General features: G+C 42.5%; 2 protein-coding genes across 10 annotated transcripts; both read right to left on the minus strand.

Annotated features, from left to right (window-relative positions):
- Window positions 1–320: 320 nt before the first annotated feature.
- Window positions 321–13,321, minus strand: f262 (6-phosphofructo-2-kinase/fructose-2,6-biphosphatase 2). Of its 8 annotated transcripts, none has more exons than XM_014133094.2 (16): window positions 13,113–13,321; window positions 10,808–10,960; window positions 9,981–10,073; window positions 9,518–9,614; window positions 8,520–8,586; window positions 8,353–8,427; window positions 8,163–8,219; window positions 7,884–8,008; window positions 7,454–7,661; window positions 6,709–6,855; window positions 6,379–6,483; window positions 6,161–6,290; window positions 6,000–6,062; window positions 4,377–4,441; window positions 2,979–3,161; window positions 321–1,904 (listed from the first exon to the last, which is right to left on the minus strand). In XM_014133094.2, the coding sequence occupies exons 2-16, from the start codon at window positions 10,893–10,895 to the stop codon at window positions 1,839–1,841; spliced, it is 1,569 nt and encodes a 522-aa protein (XP_013988569.1). In that variant the 5' UTR covers window positions 10,896–10,960; window positions 13,113–13,321; the 3' UTR covers window positions 321–1,838.
- A 450-nt stretch (window positions 13,322–13,771) lies between these two features.
- LOC106565881 (protein PHTF1) lies at window positions 13,772–21,184 on the minus strand. 2 transcript variants are annotated; one of them, XR_006758076.1, is made up of 17 exons: window positions 20,879–21,184; window positions 20,249–20,361; window positions 20,101–20,157; window positions 19,927–19,996; window positions 19,659–19,817; window positions 19,345–19,519; window positions 19,044–19,158; window positions 18,622–18,780; window positions 18,293–18,526; window positions 18,078–18,206; window positions 17,601–17,870; window positions 17,385–17,516; window positions 17,180–17,266; window positions 16,836–16,991; window positions 15,505–16,279; window positions 14,787–14,912; window positions 13,772–14,611 (listed from the first exon to the last, which is right to left on the minus strand). XR_006758076.1 is itself a non-coding variant. In XM_014133517.2 (17 exons), the coding sequence occupies exons 2-17, from the start codon at window positions 20,276–20,278 to the stop codon at window positions 14,591–14,593; spliced, it is 2,016 nt and encodes a 671-aa protein (XP_013988992.1). In that variant the 5' UTR covers window positions 20,279–20,361; window positions 20,879–21,184; the 3' UTR covers window positions 13,772–14,590. The 2 variants fall into 2 exon arrangements, 1 of the variants encoding a protein (XP_013988992.1); XM_014133517.2 differs by having other exon boundaries at window positions 15,505–15,600.
- Window positions 21,185–21,290: the final 106 nt, after the last annotated feature.

Raw genomic sequence — 21,290 nt, forward strand, 5'->3', positions numbered from 1 at the left:
AGTTTACATCCTAATAATGCAATTGAAGTGAAATTACATGAGCTAACTTTATATTTTAGCAGACACTTATCCAAAGCAATTTATAGGAGCGATTAGGGTTAAGTGCCTTGCTCAAGGCAGATTTTTCACCTAATCAGTTCAGGGATAAGAAACAGCGAGCTTTCGGGTTACTACCCCGAAGCTCTTATCTGCTAGGCTACCTGCCGCTTGTGTACATAGTGCTTAATAGCTCCCTAGAGCTGTGCAGAGTAGGAAAATTAACTTGAAACATGCCACCTCCTTCCCCAAAACTCACACAGAAAAAGGAGACATAAATTACACCTGTTTTACATATTTAATGACTTTTTAATACAGTTACTGGAGCAACATCTTAAATACAATTCAACTATGCTAAACCAGCTAATTGACGCAATGAAGTCCATATCAACAGGCAACATTTTACATGACGAAATTCACGAGATTAATACTGCAGCCGGGTATTGAGTACAGTACATTCTTGAGCTGAGCAGGCTATCCTTGGAAAACGTATCAAATATATAGTCACAACTCTTGACATTTCTTTGGAACCTTCTTGTGTATGATTATACACATCTTTACAATTGTGCTATGCACAGAACAGATTACTTTTCAGTAAGGCTATCAACATGCCCCAAAAGGCACAGGCAAAAAAAATCATAAATAATTGTGACACTGTAGTTCGCAGTCATTGGAATAATTGGGTGTGCGTAATAGCATAACTTTTATCTAAATTAAAAGGATCTTGTGTGCCCCTACTGACTAGTGGCTTTTGGTGCAAATGACCAGAAATCTCATCACTTTATGCAGGTTATTAATGAAAACATTCAACACAAACACAGCAGAATGCCAAACACATTCATACAAATAGAGACATCTCAATATCTAATATACAGCTACTGTACATTCTTCTGGTATTCTATATATCAATATCCTATTAAGAATATGTGATGAGAAAAACATCTTATCACACCTTGACTATGTCAAATATTTCCTTCAAGTATCTCAGAGCACCTGTTAAAATATGGGATATTTGCACAGTTTTGGTTTCAGTGGTAATGGCTAACAAGCTACATTTATTAATAGTCGCATGTCTGTAATAATTGGTTAAAAGGCAAGGTTCTCAAATAAGCTTTGAGTTTCTTAAAAATCTACTAGTGTAAAACATTTCCTCAACCATGAATATAATCAAAGGGACAATTCAGCGAGAATTTCATAAGAAAGGTATTGAAGCTACACTGATAATTAGGACCGTAGTACTTTTCTTATTCCATGTTTACATATTTCTGTTACTCCTTTATGTTATCTGAAGACAGAGTAAGTAATTGACAGATAAATACACTCATTTACATGACAACTTCCCTTTTAAGAGCACTGGACTAACTTCTAATCTAAAATATATACAGTATATTCTTATTGTAAATGGTTCCACACAAACCATATATGACCACAATATCAAATTATCCTACTATGTTTTTCTGTGTTCATAATGTCATGTGATGGCTAATATGGATGTGTCTGATAAAATGCTTTATGCTGCAGTAGTGGGAAAGGATTTCATGATACCATAACATGCTGCCACATATATTCAACAAGACATGAAGGGTCTCTGATACACATAAGGCATCATGTTTGATCTTTATTGGCATACATGAAAGAGGTGTTATAGTTGTGCCACCAGTGGTTCCAGATATTTGGCATGCAGGGAAATTATTATATGATGTGGAAGGCCATAGGGACATGGAGGATAGGATGAGCAGAACTTCAGTGTCACAGGGATAGACTGAGGCACCAGCTGAACTTGAAGGTGACTTCATAGTCACTCAGAAGCGGACACAGCCACTAATTTCTTCTGGGCTGTCATAGTCGATTCCTTCACACAGGGAGTCCTTTAAACAGAAACAGACATGATTAATATTCTCAGTCGATGGTTCTATCCCTGTCTTAACATAAGTCCAAACACTGACCAATTATTGTCTTGAAGACAGGTCTTACATTACTACTAGTGTTTTGCCTCAGAGACCAATGAAAAGAAACATCCCTGCTAGGGAAACTTTTCTCCTGATACACCATCATCATTATAAAACAAAGAGGGAACGAAATGATTAGTACTATTAGTAGTGAAGTGTATGTCCTTGAACTGAAATTATGATGAAGCATCATACTGTATGATGATATCGGTTTAAGATGCTATACATACCCCATTGTCTTATTGAGATGACATCTCATGTGAATAAGTGAAAACAGAAATTAAATTGGTGGAGTTCTGCGGGAATTTATCTTAAATACTCACAGACAACAGCTTCCTATCCGAGGCTGTGACGACACAGACAGGGAGGGAGAAAGGGAAGAGACAGAAATGGGGAGACTAGCTGAAGCACTGAACTCACAACAAAGCAAAGCGAACCAACACACTCGGATCACAACAGCAACTTTGAATACGCATCTCAAGACATCAACATGTCTATATTTACGACCCTTGTATGGCATTGATCTCTGACACTAATTGTTGTTCAGTGCATGTTTCTCCTAAGATGACTAATGTATAACACCTGGTTACTGGAAGAATGTTGAACTGTGTATCATCTGGAATGGTGCTTAAGTGATCTATTCATAAGATGTAAATGAGTAGAAGTTAGTGGTGCAGTTTATTTAGGACAGGCATAGTGCTGTGCATATTCAAGATGGAGACACAGCCCATGAAGAAAAGGGGAGGCCATGTAAGACAAATAGCTAATGTTGGGGGAGAGACAGACATTATATAAAGAGGGGAAGCCACCAACAAGACCACAGCATGTCAGGGAGACGTCCACTCTGTTTTTATTACAGAGTCTAAATTATCAAGGGGATTTAAGGGTGATGGGATGCTAAGGATAAAGAAGGGCTTTGGTGGCAGGAGGGAGTGGACTGAGTTGAATTATGAGTGATTAATTAAGAGGGCACCATCCATTTCTGACACTAACTTGGCTTTGCTGCAGCACCCCCTCTGGCATCTCGGGGAACTGCAGGGCCGATGGGGTGGGGCGTTGGGGGAGCCAGGGACGGGTGCCGGCACTGTAGAGCCTGGGCCGCTTGAACTGGTCGTGACTGGACAGGGGGGTGTAACTATTCCGCCGGATGGGAGCTGGGTCCCTCGGGACCTTATCCTGGTTGGAGATGGGGAAACACCAGGTGCATTAAAGAAAGAGACCCGGGAACACACAGCGTTATTGGGACAATTCCCCAAAACACAGCAATCAAACAATCGTTCTCCTTGACCAACCACTACAATAGGACTTTCTCTATGGCATATGAAAAAGTTGATTCTACATAGTTAAAAAAAAAAAAAAAAGCACTAACAGATTCCACTTAATTCTGCTCTTCCATATTGTCTATGGCATCTCACTAATAGCTCAGACACACCGGTAGGATTGTGAAACGTTTGCCTGCCGACTACTTAGCACTTCTGAACAGAGTGTCGGCAGTCTCTCTCTTTTGTGTTCAAACAGCAAAGACCTTAAAGTCGTCAGCCACTCAGCCTTGTTAATATAGTCAAACAGAAGGTGGCAGTAGCGTTATTTGGAAATGCATGTCCGTTGTTTTATGGTCTACAGTCACAACGAGTTCAAGCGGCCCAATATTAGCTAGCTATATAGCTAGCTGCGCTAATGTCACTATTGTTTTAGACAGCCTTTGTTGATATAGCCAGATGGCCACAGCTAGATAACTCACTAGCAAGATGACAAATAAACAATTTAATTCACTCTCCATGGTCACTACAGCCCATCGATACATTTTTTGCTAGCTGGCTAACGTTATGGTTAGCATTATTCACTAGCTAGCGAGATGTTGTGCTAGCTAGGTAAAGTTAAGACACTGCATTGACTCTCAGCAGACAGCTACAGGCAGCTGCTTCATGGAAAATAATCCATTGCAATTTAATTATAATTTTACTAGCTACAGTGGCCAGATTGGTAAAGTATTTAGTGTTGTGTGCATTGTGCTGCACTTACCACCCCGTTTGTTTCATATGAAGTGTGAGTAACTGCCTTGTCAGTTAGCAAGCTAACGTTATCTAGCTAGCTAACTAATAAGCTAGTGCAAACCTAAAAAAATATGTAAAGACTTGCTCTAGAAAAAAATGTATTATGCAGCTTTATTGTTTTAGTGGTGTCGGTGTTCGCAAGCAGGGAAAGGTGATCAGTCATAGCTTCATACAAGTTAAATATAAAGTCACACTAACTACTCATTTATCCAGACATAGCTTGAGCTAGTTTGGTTAAAGAGGTTCCGTGAAGCATGTGATATGTGAGCAGAACAGAGCAGGGATGCCAAAAAGGAGCAAAGCCTTACCACTGAGAATAACATGGAATGTTACTTACAAGTGGTCGGTCGCGATGTGTGTTCACTGCCTCCACGTTAAGGTAAAACATTTCCACTTTACAGCCTGGGGATAGTTGCAGAGATACATTCATGTTACCCATTCCTAATTGTCAAACTAAACTCAGCAAAAAAAGAAACGTCCCCTTTTCAGGACCCTGTCTTTCAAAGATAATTCGTAAAAATCCAAATAACTTCACAGATCTTCATTGTAAAGGGTTTAAACACTGTTTCCCATGCTTGTTCAATGAACCATAAACAAATAATGAACATGCACCTGTGGAATGGTCGTTCAGACACTAACAGCTTATAGACGGTAGGCTATTTAAGGTCACAGTTATGAAAACTTAAGACACTAAAGAGGCCTTTCTACTGACTCTGAAAAACACCAAAAGAAAGATGCACAGGGTCCCTGCTCATCTGCGCGAACGTGCCTTAGGCATGCTGCAAGGAGGCATGAGGACTGCAGATGTGGCCAGGGCAATAAATTCGCAATGGCCGTACTATGAGACGCCTAAGATAGAGCTACAGGGAGACAGGACGGACAGCTGATCGTCCTCGCAGTGGCAGACCACGTGTAACAACACCTGCACAGGATCGGTACATCCGAACATCACACCTGCGGGACAGGTACAGAATGGCAACAACAACTGCCCGAGTTACACCAGGAATGCACAATCCCTCCATCAGTGCTCAAACTGTCTGCGAGAGGCTGAACTGAGGGCTTGTAGGCCTGTTGTACGGCAGGTCCTCACCAGACATCACCGGCAACAACGTCGCCTGTGGGCACAAACCCACCGTCGCTGGACCAGACAGGACTGGCAAAAAAGGAAGGAATGAGCGTTACACCGAGGCCTGTACTCTGGAGCGAAATCGATTTGGAGGTGGAGGGTCCATCATGGTCTGGGGCGGTGTGTCACAGCATCATCGGACTGAGCTTGTTGTCATTGCAGGCAATCTCAACGCTGTGCATTACAGGAATGACATCCTCCTCCCTCATGTGGTACCCTTCCTGCAGGCTCATCCTGACATGACCCTTCAGCATGAAGGGTCTGTGCGTGATTTCCTGCAAGACAGGAATATCAGTGTTTTGCCATGGCCAGCAAAGAGCCCGGATCTCAATCCCATTGAGCACGTCTGGGACCTGTTGGATCGGAGGGTGAGGGCTAGGGCCATTCCCCCCAGAAATGTCTGGGAACTTGCAGGTGCCTTGATGGAAGAGTGGGGTAACATCTCACAGCAAGATCTGGCAAATCTGGTGCAGTCCATGAGGAGGAGATGCACTGCAGTACTTAATGCAGCTGGTGGCCACACCAGATACTGACTGTTACTTTTGATTTTGAACCCCCCCCCCCCCTCCCTTTGTTCAGGGACACAATTCAATTTCTGTTAGTCACATGTCTGTGGAACTTGTTCAGATTATGTCTCAGTTGTTGAATCTTGTTATGGTCATACAAATACCTACATGTTAAGTTTGCTGAAAATAAACGCAGTTGACAGTAAGAGGACGTTTCTTTTTTTGCTGAGTTTACTAGTGGTGATAGAAGAATTCCATCAGATGTGAACATAACACAATGTAATTGTCAATTTATTCTGCCATAAGTCTAATGAACACAAAGTCTTACCATAGGCAACAGGGCTGAGCTTGAGCACTGTGTGCAGTGGACATTTCAGGTAGGGTAGATCATCTACGAAATACATAGTTAAAAAAAAAAAAAGTGTCAATGACTTCTGGTGTTTGTGACAGTGTCAGTAAGTGTGTACTGTATGTTGTGTGCTCACCCACCTGCACTCTTGTCCAGGAAGTAGGCTAGCAGGCAGCGCATGACAGCCTGGTGACAGATGACCAGCACATTGCCTTGTCTCTCTAGCTCCATGATGACAGGCTCTAACCGCTGCACTAGGTCCTGGTAGGACTACAGGTGGGGAGAAGGGACACACTGAGCTTTAGCTATCCCTAACAAGATAAGGGCTCCATATTGTGGTAAGCAGGTAGGACTTTACCTCTCCTCCTAGGTAGCGGTAGTGGTACTTGTCCTGGTCCCTCAGGGCAAACTCTTCTGGAAAGGAGTTCTGGATCATATCATATGTCATCTCCTCACAAACACCCTAACAGATGGGAAAGAGAGAACTCTGGAAAATGTACCTTGGCAGTTGAGTTGCCAGATAATGATCAATCATTACTTATTATTCAAACAATGAATATAACAAGTCATTTATCAAAGATCAAATTCATTTTAATCACAAATGGTGTCTACCTAAATTAAACCATCATGGTATTCATTATTTTCAACCAGTGATAGGTGAGAGATCAGAGGGAAAGTCAGTACTGACAGCATCTATCTCGTTGAGGATCTTCCACTGTTCGTAGGGCACAATCAGCTCCTCAGCAGTCTGGATGGTACGTCTCAGCTGGCTTGTCCACACCTTCAGGTCCGACAGTTTGTGCTCCTCGATGAAGCCGCGCAAGGCATGGGCAAACTGGACCAGAAAGGGCAAAGAGAGATTAGTGTCAATAACAGGCCCATCTATCAGGGGACTTCTTATTGTACATGATCATGGTAAACATGCTATTAACTATTTAAAAGTACATGACCTGATTACCAGTGTTTCCTCAAATTTAAAGTACAGGAGCTTTAATTAGTCATTTCCATTAGCTGTTCAACTAAATCTAAATAGAAATCGGTAGGATCCACTGACTCAAAGACAAAGATCAGTATTATGCCTGACTGCTCCATAGAGATTGATAGAGGCTTCTACTGTCCAAAAGGCCGTATTAGCATTGGCAGCGTCACTGAGGGCTTCCACCATTTTAATGTAGTCAACAGGGTGGGCCTTCCAACTTCATTGGCTGATCCCTCCTGTTTACCCTGTTGGAGTCATGTCCAACTGAGTCATCAGGAGGGATCAGCCAATCGTGAAGAAGACAATTTACTACTTCAAAATGGAGATGGCCTCAATGGCGCTGCCCATGCTATCACAGATGCTATAATGGCACAGATACAAAGATGAATCCTCTATCTCTATGGACTGCTCTCTCTGGACTAGGCCTAACTGTCATGGCAGACAGGACACATACCTGTTTTCCCCCTGGGGAGAGCTCCGAGTCGCCTCCGATACGGCCCTCCATGTTGTGATTGCTCTCTCCATGCCGGCACAGGTAGAGCGAGTGAGAGTGCACTTGAATGTTCATAAGGTAGTACACTATCCTACTCTGGATGTAGTCTTGCACCCGGTTCACCAGGAAGCGCCGGCCCACATTCTCCACCTTGATAAAGGATAGGTCCCTACGGGAGACACAGTAACACAATTGTCTATGTATTCTGTCTCCACCAGGTGGCATACATCTGACCTTGCAGCAAATTTACAGCAATTCTCGAGAAGTACAAACGTTAATGCCTATTAGGTATAACACATGATGATCAGTATGGACAGTTGCCTCTAATTGAAGCAATGTCCTATTCAATTGCAACACACTGAGACAGACAATATGCATTGGTCATTCTTACTTGTCATAATCATCGGGATCCAAAGGTTGGTATGTAACCTTATAGCATTCTATGCGTTTGAGAAAGTCATCCATTACTCTCTCTCTGTGCCTCTCTGGGTAGTCTGGACTGGACACCTTCACCTCCTGTTTAGAGATATGACACATTAGAATGTGGGCAAAGAAAAATGAAAGTCGTGACATAACAAGGATATAGTCAGTGTATAAATAGGTTAGTTTTGACCCTGGCCTGGGGTCATAGTAAAGCATTACAATCCCACATGGCGACATCAGAACATACCAGAATATTAGCAGCAATGACTTCTGGGTCATCACACACAGACTCCACAAAGAACACCTGTTGGAAAGAAAGCAGCTCAGACTGCGCCACTAAAATATACTGCCTCACCACAGGGCTGGATGCAGTGTAGTTACACAGAGTAATGTTATATGGAGATACAAACACAAAAATATATTTGGCACATTTTTACCTTGAATGCATTCTCTTTCCCAAAATCAAGAATGAGGTCTCTCCTCTCCCTTGTTGTGTTTGTTGCATCAAATACCTAATCAAAGCAAACATCACAAAACGGGTGGATAAATGTAAAATATATTGAACAGACAAAAAGGAATCTAAAGGAAAGAGTAGATGCCTTACAGCGATTTGTCCTCCTTCTTCAGTTAGATATCCTTTCACATCCTCCAGGGCTACCAGAGCACACTGTCTGTGGGAGAGGAGAGGGAAATACAATGACAGTAATCTTAATCTGCATCAAAGGGCTCAACAGTGGGTCTGCAGAAAAGGGGGCAGGTATGCATTCCAACCTCATATATATATATATATCGTTTTTATACTCAATCTTAAAGGCCACTGTATCATTTTGTGTTTGATTCTACGGTGAGCAGTCCAGTAGACCAGAATGATATACTGTATATCTATCTTTCTTCTGCACAGACATCTGAATAGTAACACTGACAGAACAGTGAGGGAACATACCGATGCAACATTTTGTAAGGAGTGAGTGAGTGCCAGAAATATATTTAGATCAGCATTCTGTGATGCTGTCAAGAGCAGTAAAGCCATTTACAGGTCCATAAACGGCAATTCAGATGTCTCATTAAGTGATTATTCTGGATCAAGTTTAGTGCTTGCTTAGAAAACTTTCAGCTAGTTGGAAAATAGTAATCCATCACAAATTACTATGAAAAACTAAGCAAATGTCCATTTGAATCCCACAACTGCTGTGTGTACTTGTGTGTGTGTGTGTACACACACATTCTATTAATATAATATGGGTCTTTTGTACGCTGAATATCTGCTTGCACAGCAGACAGTGTGTTGGTTCAGAAACTCACTAGCCATTGACGCAGCAGCCGGGGCTGCAAAGTACACCTGTGAAATCATGCATAAGAGAACCTGGTGTGCTGCTGGAGTAATAAGATTCACTCAGATCTGACCATGCTGATGGAAACAATACTTGATTAATGACCGTTTTTTTCTAACATGTTACGATTGATAGAAAACTTTGTCTCTCATATGTGAACTTAAGTTCTAAGCAAATAAAAATGAAAAATGTGCCATCAAAACAGTGTGCATGGCAATTGTGAATGCTTTCCCAGTATGGAATCTGCATGAATAAAACAAATGTAACTTACTTCCTTATTTCCATGGCTTCCTTGTTGTCGTGTCTGAAGAAGTCGTAGGACTTGTAAGCTTTGACAGCCTCTCGGCGGTAAACACCCAAGTTAAACACTACAAAATTAACAAAATGGCACCAACAGAGTTATGACTTGCTTGTATTAGTGTCTACATGGTTTATTAAGTTAGGGTTGTCTCCTATCATAGAAATGGGACTGGTTCAAAGTAGGATCCTATTCAACATGGGGCGTCTCAGTTCTCAGGAGCTTTACATTTTTTATTAAAAATGTGACATTTACCTAATAATGAAGACATCTACTTTGTAGGACACAATACACTGGTGATTTAAAGTTGACTGAAGTGCTTATTAAAAGATATCTCAAACACCAGACGGTTCCACCATCAATAGTCTGTCATAATGGAAGACTTAAAGGGACATTCAAAAAGTGATGTTGTAGGGGCTGTCTTCCCCCACCTCACCTTTGGTTGGCACCCCTATCCAGTTGAGGTATCGTGTCAGTTTCTTAGACATGTAGGTCTTTCCCCTAGCAGGTAGGCCGATCATTACAATCACTGTGGGAGAGTTTGTCATGTAGGATGCCCATGCTGAACAGAAAGACAGACAGACATACATACATACTATAGTGCATTAGCATCAGACTAACTCAGATACTACTGTATACGTACAAGTGATACACAGGCCTGACAATAAAATGATATACAGTAGATAAGGCAAAACAATTTAACTATCAAATTTGTTGGTTGTTATGATCAATCATCATTGGATACATTTCTTATCCTTGATTTCCCATGTACTGTATACTTAGATGAAAAGGGATATGTCAAATGGACTGGCAAGCCTTGGCTTGCTATTCTCATATAAATTACGTCCGCAACAGGACTGCAGATAAACTGAATACTGTATGGAATATGGGCTCATTGTAAACAGATTTCAACATAATCTGCATGATAAAAATATAATGTGGAATGAGAGTGAATAATTTTCAGAGAAGACGAGTCCCTCTCAAAATATTATAAACACAGTTGTATTTCTTTTAAACTAATTTGCTTGTTAATGTGTGCATCAACCAAAAAATGTGTTTTCAATGCATAGAGAAAGCTTTACATCATAACTAGCAACATTTTTGGAGATGAAGCCAAAACAAAATAACACCTGTAGACTTATTCTGTGCCAGTCAAAACAGCCAGAAGCAAACATCCAGACTGCAGCAGAATTGTTGCTGCCTGCGCAAAGCTCTCCTGCATTGAAGATATTGCTCTGGGAGGCTTATCATTTGGCTACTTACAGCATTTCTTCTTGTTTACTCTGAGCTCTGTTTTCTTGGCTTCAGCAGAGTTCGCCGAGCTAGTCTCTCTCTGAATGGTTGCGGACATGGTGGAGTTGTGTCCTTGTTGTGCCAGGTTCCCAAAGGCTCTAGAAGGGCATGGCCCCAGACAATCTGAAACACAAGGTTGATTTATTCTAGCAGTAGGTCTAGGCCTATGTAATATTACATTTTTATTTATATTTCCTGAAAAATAATGACAAATGTATCCACTATCTGAACAATATTCAATTAAGTTGATGTTGATATAAAATATATACAATGGTATGTGGACACACCTTCAAATTAGTGCATTCGGCTATTTCAGACACAATCGTTGCTGACAGGTGTATAACATCGAGCACACCGCCATGCAATCTCCATAGACAAACATTGGCAGTAGAATGGCCTTAGTGAAGCGCTCAGTGACTTTCAACATCATAGGATGCCACCTTTCCAACAAGTCAGTTCGTCAAATTTCTGCCATACTAGAGCTTCTCCAGTCAACTGTAAGTGCTGTTATTTGAAGTGGAAAGTGGTCTAGGAGCAACAACGGCTCAGCAACAAAGTGGTACGCCACACAAGTTCACAGAATGTTACTGCCGAGTACTGAAGCACATAGCGCGTAAAAAAATCGTCTGTCCTCGGTTGCAACACTCACTACCGAGTTCCAAACTGCCTCTGGAAGCAACATCAGCACAAAAATGGTTAGTCGGGAGCTTCATGAAATGAGATTTAATGGCCGAGCAGCCGCACACAAGCCTAAAATCACCATGTGCAATGCCAAGTGTCGGCTGGAGTGGTGTAAAGCTTGCTGCCATTGGACTCTGGAGCAGTGGAAAGGCGTTCTCTGGAGTGATGAATCACACTTCACCATCTGGCAGTCTGACGGACACATCTGGGTTTTGGCGGATGCCAGGAGAACGCTACCTGTCCCAGTGCATAGTGCCAACTGTAAAGTTTGGTGGAGGAGGACTAATGGTCTGGGGCTGTTTTTCCTGGTTTGGCCTAGGCCCCTAAGTTTCAGTGAAGGGAAATCTTAACGCTACAGCATACAATGACATTCTAGATGATTCAGTGCTTCCAACTTTGTAGCAACAGTTTGGGGAAGGCCCTTTCCTGTTTCAGCATGACAATACCCCTGTGCACAAAGCGAGGTCCATACAGAAATGGTTTGTCCGAGCCAGGCCTAATCTCCCAACATCAGTGCCTGACTTCACTAATGCTCTTGTGGTAGAATGGAAGCAAGTCCCCGCAGAAGTGTTCCAACATCTAGTGGAAAGCCTTCCCATAAGAGTGGAGGCTGTTAAAGCAGCAAAGGGGGCACCAACTCCATATTAATGCCCATGATTTTGGAATGAGATGTTCAATGAGCAGGTGTCCACATACTTTTTGTCATGTAGTGCATATAGGCCACACTAAATGCACTTAAAATCCCATTTCATTAAGTATTAGGAGTCTGATGAATTTTCTAATGAATTAGAAAGTAATGGCATGACTTGACATTTGCTGTAACATAATTAGACTACCTTTATATTAGGTTGGATACAGCTTCGTTTTCTGTCAAAGGCCTTCAAGCATATTGCAACACAGCAAAGCGAGGGACTGCCATTTCATCCTCACAGCCACCATGTATTGCGCGGCCATATCCGCTCATCAAAAGAGCACTAACAAAAACCGGGAATCACAAAATGATTCCAAAGCCATTTACCTCAGTAAGCAATATTATTATGCGACGACACTACTACAGTCCAATCGGATAGTCTCGAGCCAGGGTCACTTGTCTGTGTCCGGAACACTGATAATACACGCATTGGTTGTTTCCATGGAGATAGTTAGAGGGCGCAATATCTTATTTGTCCGATTATTGCGTCTATGTGAGCATGGGCAGCGCCATTGAGGCCATCTCCATTTTCTACTAGTTGGTAAACAAACTGAAAGGGTGCATACTGCCACCCGGAGTGTGTTGTTTGAACAGGTATAAAGCCAAGGTTGGCGATTTACTGCCACCTGCCATTATGCAATGTTTGCTCACAAGTATAATTAATTGGTCCCGAGTATAACCCATTGATCCCACCTAATGACCTGGATGGAATTATGTGATCCTTCCTTAACCCATAGGAAGTCCCACCCAGTTGACTACTTCAAAATTGTGAATGTCCTCCATGGCGCTGCCCATGATAAAATGACATTTTGGCCACTAGAGTCCTCTATCGGGCTCTATGGTTGTTTCACACCTAAATAACACAGGCTACTTACTGTACACTCAAAAACTATTGCAATTTACCTGCAATATGAGAGCCGATGAGGGAATTAGAACATTGATCTGACGCCCAATACGCACGTTCTGCTATCTCTGACTATGAGTTTTTTGTCCCACTCCAGTCGGCGGCGCAACTGTTAAGTCCTGTTGTGTGCTACGCTGTCCTTGTGCTGAGGTTGGTGGCGCGGGCCCGGTTGATGTCCTTCCAAGCCAGAAAAGCATGAGGTGTGCCATTTGCGTCACAATTTCTTTACCGTAATCTTCATAATATTAAGATTTATGATGCGCATATAATGTATATTCATTCAAGTAAATTTACCTTAATACCTTAATAGAAAATTACTCAAGTATAAGTGGAAGTCACCCAGTAAAATACTACTCGAGTAAAAGTCTAAAAGTATTTGGTTTTAAATATACGTAAGTTTCAAAAGTAAATGTAATTGCTAAAATATACTTAAGTATCAAAAGTAAAAGTATAATTAATTAAACCGGACTGCACATTTTTTTAAATTTATGGATAGCCAGGGGCACACTTCAACATTCAGACATCATTTACAAACGAATGTGTGTTTAGTTAGTCTGTAGTACTTTAAAGTATTTTTACTTAAGTACATTACATCACTGTGTATATTATGTAGGCTGTGGAAGTGAGAATATTATGTGCACTGACCAGGCAGCAGTAATAAAATCATTGTGAAAGATTTATTATCAAAGGAAATAAAACATAACCTAATTTTTTTAATCAAACTATACCATCTGTGAATAGTTGCTTAGCAGAACATAATGGTCTTCAGTACTAAGGCCATGATGGCGGTCCAAAGATTACAATCTATGTGTACCATTATGTCAGTAATGAAATACAGACAAACCCCAAATAAATAAAGCCCCAATAAAAGCTACAGCACGTTGCCCTTAAAATATCACAAAATCGGTTTAGAGTAGAGTTAAATATTTCCTATAAAAAAAAGCAATTAATCAATTTAGTTCAGTAACCCATTTTGAAGATCTGTATTAACATTTTTCATTTTAAAAGTATTTTACGCTGTCTAACAGCCGAGTACATGTCAAACCACGCTGGAATGTCATTCTTACATAACAGTTTGTTCATTCTTGTTTCCTATTCCACGTCTTGAAATGGTTCATATTGAAATGGCCAACACATTTTTCTGTGTTCATTAGGCACCCATTGGCTACTGTTTCTCAGAGTAAGAACCAGGAAGTGGCCAGGTCCAGGTCCTGGCACTGGAACTGCTGCAGCAGATCAGTTCAGGCTACAATGATTACGTAGCCAGGGATGTGTGTATCATTGATTGTAAAGAGCTCATGCTTGTGTATGACCACAATGGTATTGTGTGATTTAAAGTTCAATGTTTCTGGGAAGGCACAGAGATGCATAGGCGATCACTCAGTAGGTTTGCACACTTTGCACAGATTGCCAGCTGTAGATGGTAGGAGTTGGCAGAGTCTCCAGTATCCAACAGTTAGTGGTTTAGCAAGTCACATTAAGGCTTAATCTTCCACAGCTGTAAGAGACAACAAAGAGGGCACATTTAAAAACCCAGCACATATACTCACTTTTGGAAGTTAATGCACATGTGCCAGGAGGAAAACAACTCTGACAAAGGTGAAGATTCACTGTATGGCAAAAATATCAGTGTTAAGAAACAGCATTGTGGGATTAGAAGTGTCTCCACTCACTCGGATGTTGAAGCCGAGCAGGTCGCTGACCACAGCGGAGACTGCAGACAGGATGACCACGCGTGTGATGTTATAGATGAGAGGGTTCACAGTCAGCCCCAGCAGTCGGAAGGGGGTGTCAAGCTCCTGTAAAAGGGTTGGTATGAGAAGCCAGTCAGAGATGCTTTCACTGTACGTTATGCTGAATAAACAACTACCAGCCCAGTAGATTCTTCTTATTTATTATGATACATTTTTTTGACCCCCTTTTTCTCCCAAATTGGTAGTTACAGTCTTGTCCCATCACTGCAACTTCCGTACGGACTCGGGAGAGGTGAAGGTCGAGAGCCGTGCGTCCTCCGAAACACAACCCCGTCAAGCCGCACTGCTTCTTGACACAATGTCGCTTAACCCGGAAGGCAGCCACACCAATGTGTCGGAGGAAACACCTGGTGACCGTACACGTGGCGACCTTGTCAGCGTGCATGGGAGGACATCCTGGCCGGCCAAACCCTCCCCAAACCCGGACGACGCTGGGCCAATTATGCGTCGCCTCATGGATCTCCCGGTTGCAGCCGGCTGCGATACAGCCCGGTATCAAACCAGGATCTGTAGTAACGCAGCTAGCACTGCGATGCAGTTCCTTAGACCGCGGTGTTACTCGGGAGGCCTCTCAGCCCAGTAGATTTGACTAAAGTCAAAAAAGTCAAGATTGGCTGAAGTTGAGAGACATCCTTACTTTCATTAGTTTTGTTGCAAGCTTCAGAACATTGTTCACTATGTTCAAATTTTCTTTCTTGTTGGGCTTCTTTTCCATCTTAAGATACAAGTTGATCTGAAATAAGAAAATAATTGAGAGGGAGATGTATTAATAAAGTTTTTGCTTCAATAGAGTTGTAGCATAGATTTTTGTATCATACTTTTATTCTGAAACTATATTGAGTCATTATTACTGACAGTACCCCTTTAAGACTTTTATTGCAAAGCACTTAATTATACCTGTGCATGTCCAGAGGGAAAGAGAAGAGCTTTGATGTTGATGTGAATCCTACTTGGCTGCATTCTTGTGATCGGAGAACTAATGCAAGTACTTTACCCGTTGTAACTGTGTGACCCACAAGTCCTCCAGAGGAGATTGAATATAATATCCATGATCAAGAAATGAAGGTCGCAGAGGTGCTTGGTGTTGCTGGTATTTGCAACGTGTTTCTCCATCCAAGGCAGTGAACTATGGTGCATGTCTCAGCTAACACAATGGTGTGAGTGGACTATTTCGGTAAATGTGTCCAAAGTGGACATTTGAAACATCACTAGCTTAATTTCATAGCACATCTATGTTAAAGTAGTGAACACTCAACGGATATCATGCATTTATTGGCCAAAAACACCATCAATCAAGTTCTCTCAAACATCAAACAAACATCAAAGAGACACGCACATGCATTTCACGACTGCGTTGAACTACCCCATTGTTTCTAGAAGCTTCTCCACGTGGAATACCCAGTTGTAGCTGGCTGTGTAACACATTTGGCAGAAAATAGTTTTAATCAGATGACATCAGAAGGGCAACACTATTTGGCTAGCAGCAACACAAGTAAGTTAGCTTACAATGAAAAAGCAAGGTATTTTTTGCAAAAACGATGCATGGCCATATTTCTAATGTTTATCATAGAAAGAATGTAACTGCCTACATTTCCTGAAGGTTTGCTTGAAGTTAATCTTGCATTTTAACTTGCTACCAGAGAGAAACTAGACCGGAGGAAAGTAACAGAGAAAAGTAGCCTACATCAGTCAGAACGCTGTCTGATGATCCAATGACAAGAGCAAAGAAATTTCATCCGAGTGGAGAAGTGCAACTGATGCACGAAATTAGTCCTTTTACATTCATGATTTGGAGCGAACCCTGACTGAAGCTGAGCAGAATTTACAATAAGAAGCATTTTAAAATCTGTGTTTATAAAATGCAGCAGATCTTTTTTTCTGTCTTTTATCTTTCCCTTTCTGCGTGAAAAATTTAGAATCCTGCGTTAATGCGAACCCTGATTGTGTGTGTGTAGCAGGGGGCCTTACCTGTTCGGTAAGCAGCACTGACACGTTGCTGTATTTACAGTTGGTCTCGGAGCCCAGGGTGGCCAGACGGAGCAGGAAGAGGATGAGGGAGGAGCCCCACACCATGAGCTCCCAGTTGGTCTCGGAGTCCAGGAATGTGTGGTGACTCTTTAGGAGCTGGCAGTTAGATATAGAAAATTAGTACTCATTATCTTAAATCTATTCTGTTTGTACAGGTTGGAGCTTAACAAATGCACATTCGGTCTTACAACAGGTCTTTAAAAGAAATAAAAAATTGTGGATGGTAAATCATGGTGTGTTTACTGGAATCTTGTGTATTTACTCTTTTTATAGATATGTCTGACCTGTGTACACAAGATGAAGGCGATAGAAAGGGCCAGGAGGAATATGGAGGAGACGATGACATCAACGGAACGCTGGGGCCCACGTCTCTGTGGTTAATAGGAAAAAATATTTGGGCACATTTCAATGAGGGCAGGACCTTCATCCCCCCTAGTGGAAAACCATACGCTGAAGTAAAGGCACCTGAGTAGTGAGAAGAACTCAGACCTTGAGGAAGGAGCGGAGCGACAGCCACATCTTAATGTTCTGCACATTCTTCAGCCTGAAGTGGGGGATTTCCGACTTCTTGGCCTTTCGTGCTGATGTGATGTGGTTGAAGAGTTTGGCGAAAACAAGCCTCTGTTGAAAGAGAAACAGCCACACCATTTACAGCGTATTCATTTTGTTGTAGTGAGTCTACAACAGTGGGACTAACATGCTGACCTGTTTGTAGGTCCTCTCTGCCACACACATCATGAAGAAGAAGAGGCCTGTAAGGCAGAGCCTCTCCACGGTGGTGATGAAGAGGAAGGCGTAGGTCTTGGCATCGGGCGGCCCCACCGCCATGACAGCCAGCTCAGGCAGGGACAGGGAGCTCAGGCGTGTCATGTCCAGCCGCTGTGCCAGGCGGAAGGCAAAGGGAAGCAGCACCAGTGTGGCAGTGACCAACCCCCCCAGGGCTAGGTATCCCATGCCCTGCTCCACCACTTTCACCTACAGAGAAGATATCACCTCTGTTAGGAGGACAGAGTTATGGGGCACAGAGTACACAGCCCATATGGTGTTTCTATAAATAGAAACAGTAAGAAACCCATTCCAGCCCTAAAGCATTACACACCAGCATTCACTCTGTATTGAACATGTGTTAATTGTACCAAAACGGCATCAGTGAGTGTAATGAAATGGTCATAGGAGGTGTACCCGTGTGAGGATGATCCCACTGATCTCCAGTACTGACATGTCTGCTTTCTTGCACTCCCCCTGCTCCCAAATGATAGCACTGACCCGGTCTCTGGATGGGTGGCACGCCTGCAGCCACGATAGTTGACCCTGTGAGGAGAGAAAGCTGGTGTGTTGATATACTAAGCCTTTTGAGGTTACATATTATGTGACAGGGTATGGTGGTGTAGACCCACCTGCTGTAGGTTCTCATCATCACTGCTGAGAGTGGTGGATGGGGGGAGAGTCAGGCCAGGGCAGTACCGCCCCTCACTGTCACTGCTGCCAGTGGTGGCGGAGTCAGGCCCCTGAAGAAGATCCTCCCACATCGTATCATCTGTGTCAGAGGCCGGGCGCGAGCCCTCGGTCCTCAGGTGCTCCACTTCACGAGGGTTCACCTTAGTGTCCTTGGCACCTCCACTACTTTCCTCCTGTGCAAATAATAGGACTGGTCAAACTAAATGTCCACCTTTCACTCAGGCTACAAAGAGCAGGACCAGAGCACCCTGACTGTCTTAAGGTTTACCTCAGGTGGTGAGGGATTTGAGAAGGAGTGAAGGTGTCTCTTCCTGAGGACAGTGGTAGGTGTTGGTCCAGCTACACTAGTGGGTGGTTTTGCTTCCTTATCATCCTCCTCACTGGAAAGCTCATCAGAGGCCCCAAAGCCCGACTTTTTCTGATTTGACTGGACAACATCACAAACAGCAATAGAATTAGCTGGATAAAACAGCAAATCCACATGATACCCAAAATGTAAATCACAGACAAAAATCCAGCCTTACAACCCTCTATACAAGTTTACTAAGGCAACACAAAGGAAACAAATGTTGATTCACACAGACATTTGAAAAAAAGGAAGAACTGGAACTCTGTTAATGACTGCTTGACTCAAACAGTCATTGTTTAATGATCAGGTAAAGGATCTGATCATTGTTTGTTTGGCCTTACCCTCTCTTCTGATCTGTACAACCTCTGGTTTTCCTCCAGCTGCCAAGGCTGCAGCTCAGTGTCCCTGTCGTTGACCTGTCCCTCTGTCCTCTTCAATCCTTTACCCTTCCTTAGCCTGAATGAAGGGTGAGAAAATAAGGGAACATGTTATACAGTGTGGGAGCAGTTTGCACAAGTGTATAAAAGGGTGTGTATGAACAGCATGTGTGTGAGCACCATGTTTGTGAACAGCATATGTGTGAACAGCATGTGTGTGTGTGTGTTAGCAGTGTGTGTGTGTTACTGGCAATAAGAACCATACCTCCTCCTGCGTGCAGGGCTGGTGCTGCTGACAGGACTGACTGAAGGGCTCCGGTTGGACTCAGTGGACACTATCTGGCAGTGCACTGTCCCCAGCAATAACATAAGACACATTGGCCCCAACTGCTCACTAGCACTGGCTGCAGGAACCTCCACGTACAACATTGCTGCTGCCACTACAGAGAGAAAGCCATTAATAGACTATTTAGGGGACAGAGTTACAGACCCATTTAGGTTTATGAAAAAGTATATTGGATTCCACAGCATACATCTGCATCATTCCTAAAGCAATGTTAAGGTGAGATGTAAGTTTACCTTGCATGAAGTAGAGCACCAGGATACAGGTAGAGATGGACCTGGAGGTCACCTGGATCCACCACTGGAAGAAGAAGGGGAAGAGGAGCACCCTGACCAGGCCCTTACGGGTCAACGCCGTCCATGGACTATCGGGCTTGGCCTTGCCGAATGTAGACCCTGGAAAAGAAGAGAGACAATCTATAGCGTTGCATGCACCATATCCATCCAATAAGCAAATAGTGCAAATGAGCATACATATAACACCTTGTAATAAATGGATAGTCACCTCTTACTAAGTCAACATCAATGAGGTCTGGCTTGACATGACCGGACCTTTTTGGTTTACAGGCCATGCCCTGTGTGAGAGACAGTTATCTTTCCAACAAATACTGATCACATAAGACATTCATTTAATTGCTGGTGAAATATGAGCATATTAGACCAAACGTCATGAACTTACATTATGTTCAGCCTGTTCCAGAGACTTCTCCCAAACCTGCTGATCATATGCACCGATCTGTTGACACATGGACACACTTCAGTTTTATTATACCATATAAGGGATTTTAGACCCTCATTACATTGTCAGTAAGTCCAGCATGTCTTACCTTCTCTTGATACCATGCTATTCTCGCCATTGTCTTATGATTGTGGTGAACATTCAGTGTCAGGTCATTTCAGAGGTGACACAGGGACAGATAAGATCTGGCTGCAACCCAGGCTTGTGTAACAACAAAAGCAATGGAGAGAACATTAGAGATTAAGCAAAAACAATGACATTGTGGAGTACAATGGGCCTTTCCACAACATGTTCACTCAATACCAGAAATTACCACTGCTAGCTAATTGTAGTTTACTGTTTTTCATTGTGCTGCATGTACAATTGTTACCCTCATTACAAAAAAATAACTATATAGAAATTCAACTAATCTCAATTTAGCCCAAAGGATAATGTGGTTGAAGATAGGTGATACAATTGTTCAACTGTGTTCAAATGAAACTCTGTACTAGTGATCATTCTAAAAACAGCCAGTAAAACCATCATCCCGGAGCAGTATCATCAAGCGGGATGTCGCAGTGTCGTAGCTCTGCTTCGCCATCATTCATGCAACCTCGGCTATACTTTTCAACTCGTACAAAACACGGTTGAACTTGCCACCATTCAAAATAGGTAAACAGATTCGGGCCACATTTACATTATATAGATTAGAAACAAGTAACGTTAGCAAGCTAGCTACCATTAAACAAAGAGTTATCTCGCCAGCTCTTCTTCAGCCCAGGAGTGACGCGCGGCTCGACGACGTAAACTATAGCCAGTTAACGTGAACAGCATCTCGCCTGTAGGAATTGCAATGATTTATGAGTAACTCTCTTTTACTGCAGTTATCAAAACGATTTCCCCAATCTTTGCTATCAGTTGTATTTGAAGTCGAATTCCCAGGAATGCACACCGAAACAACTATTTTTAAGCTCTTGCACTTCCTTTTTCCGGGTTGATCGGAGCCTGCTTGTTTGTTGACATTTCTGTCAGAACTGTCAAATCTGTGCAGCCAACAGCTGTGACCTGTGGAAACTCCACATTCCAATGGAAAACCTGTGACAGCTAGAGCGTACTCTACAATAAAATCTATGCGTATGGAATACCGTAAA

The sequence above is a fragment of the Salmo salar genome, chromosome ssa12 (assembly GCF_905237065.1).
Source record: "Salmo salar chromosome ssa12, Ssal_v3.1, whole genome shotgun sequence".
In the NCBI taxonomy this organism is placed as follows: Eukaryota; Metazoa; Chordata; class Actinopteri; order Salmoniformes; family Salmonidae; genus Salmo; species Salmo salar.

Bases quoted from the DNA above. Each gene is read 5' to 3' on its own strand.
- f262 (XM_014133091.2), bottom strand. From the start codon at position 10,895: ATGTCCGCAACCATTCAGAGAGAGACTAGCTCGGCGAACTCTGCTGAA. The intron at 8,587-9,517 runs GTAAGTTACATT...CCTCTCCCACAG, and splicing joins GAAGCCATGGAAATAAGGAA to ACAGTGTGCTCTGGTAGCCC. The intron at 8,009-8,162 runs GTATGTTCTGAT...ATCTCTAAACAG, and splicing joins TCATTGCTGCTAATATTCTG to GAGGTGAAGGTGTCCAGTCC.
- LOC106565881 (XM_014133517.2), bottom strand. From the start codon at position 20,278: ATGGCGAGAATAGCATGGTATCAAGAGAAG. The intron at 19,818-19,926 runs GTGACTATCCAT...CTTCTTTTCCAG, and splicing joins TGATGTTGACTTAGTAAGAG to GGTCTACATTCGGCAAGGCC. The intron at 17,871-18,077 runs GTACACCTCCTA...TCTTCTCTGTAG, and splicing joins GTGGGATCATCCTCACACGG to GTGAAAGTGGTGGAGCAGGG.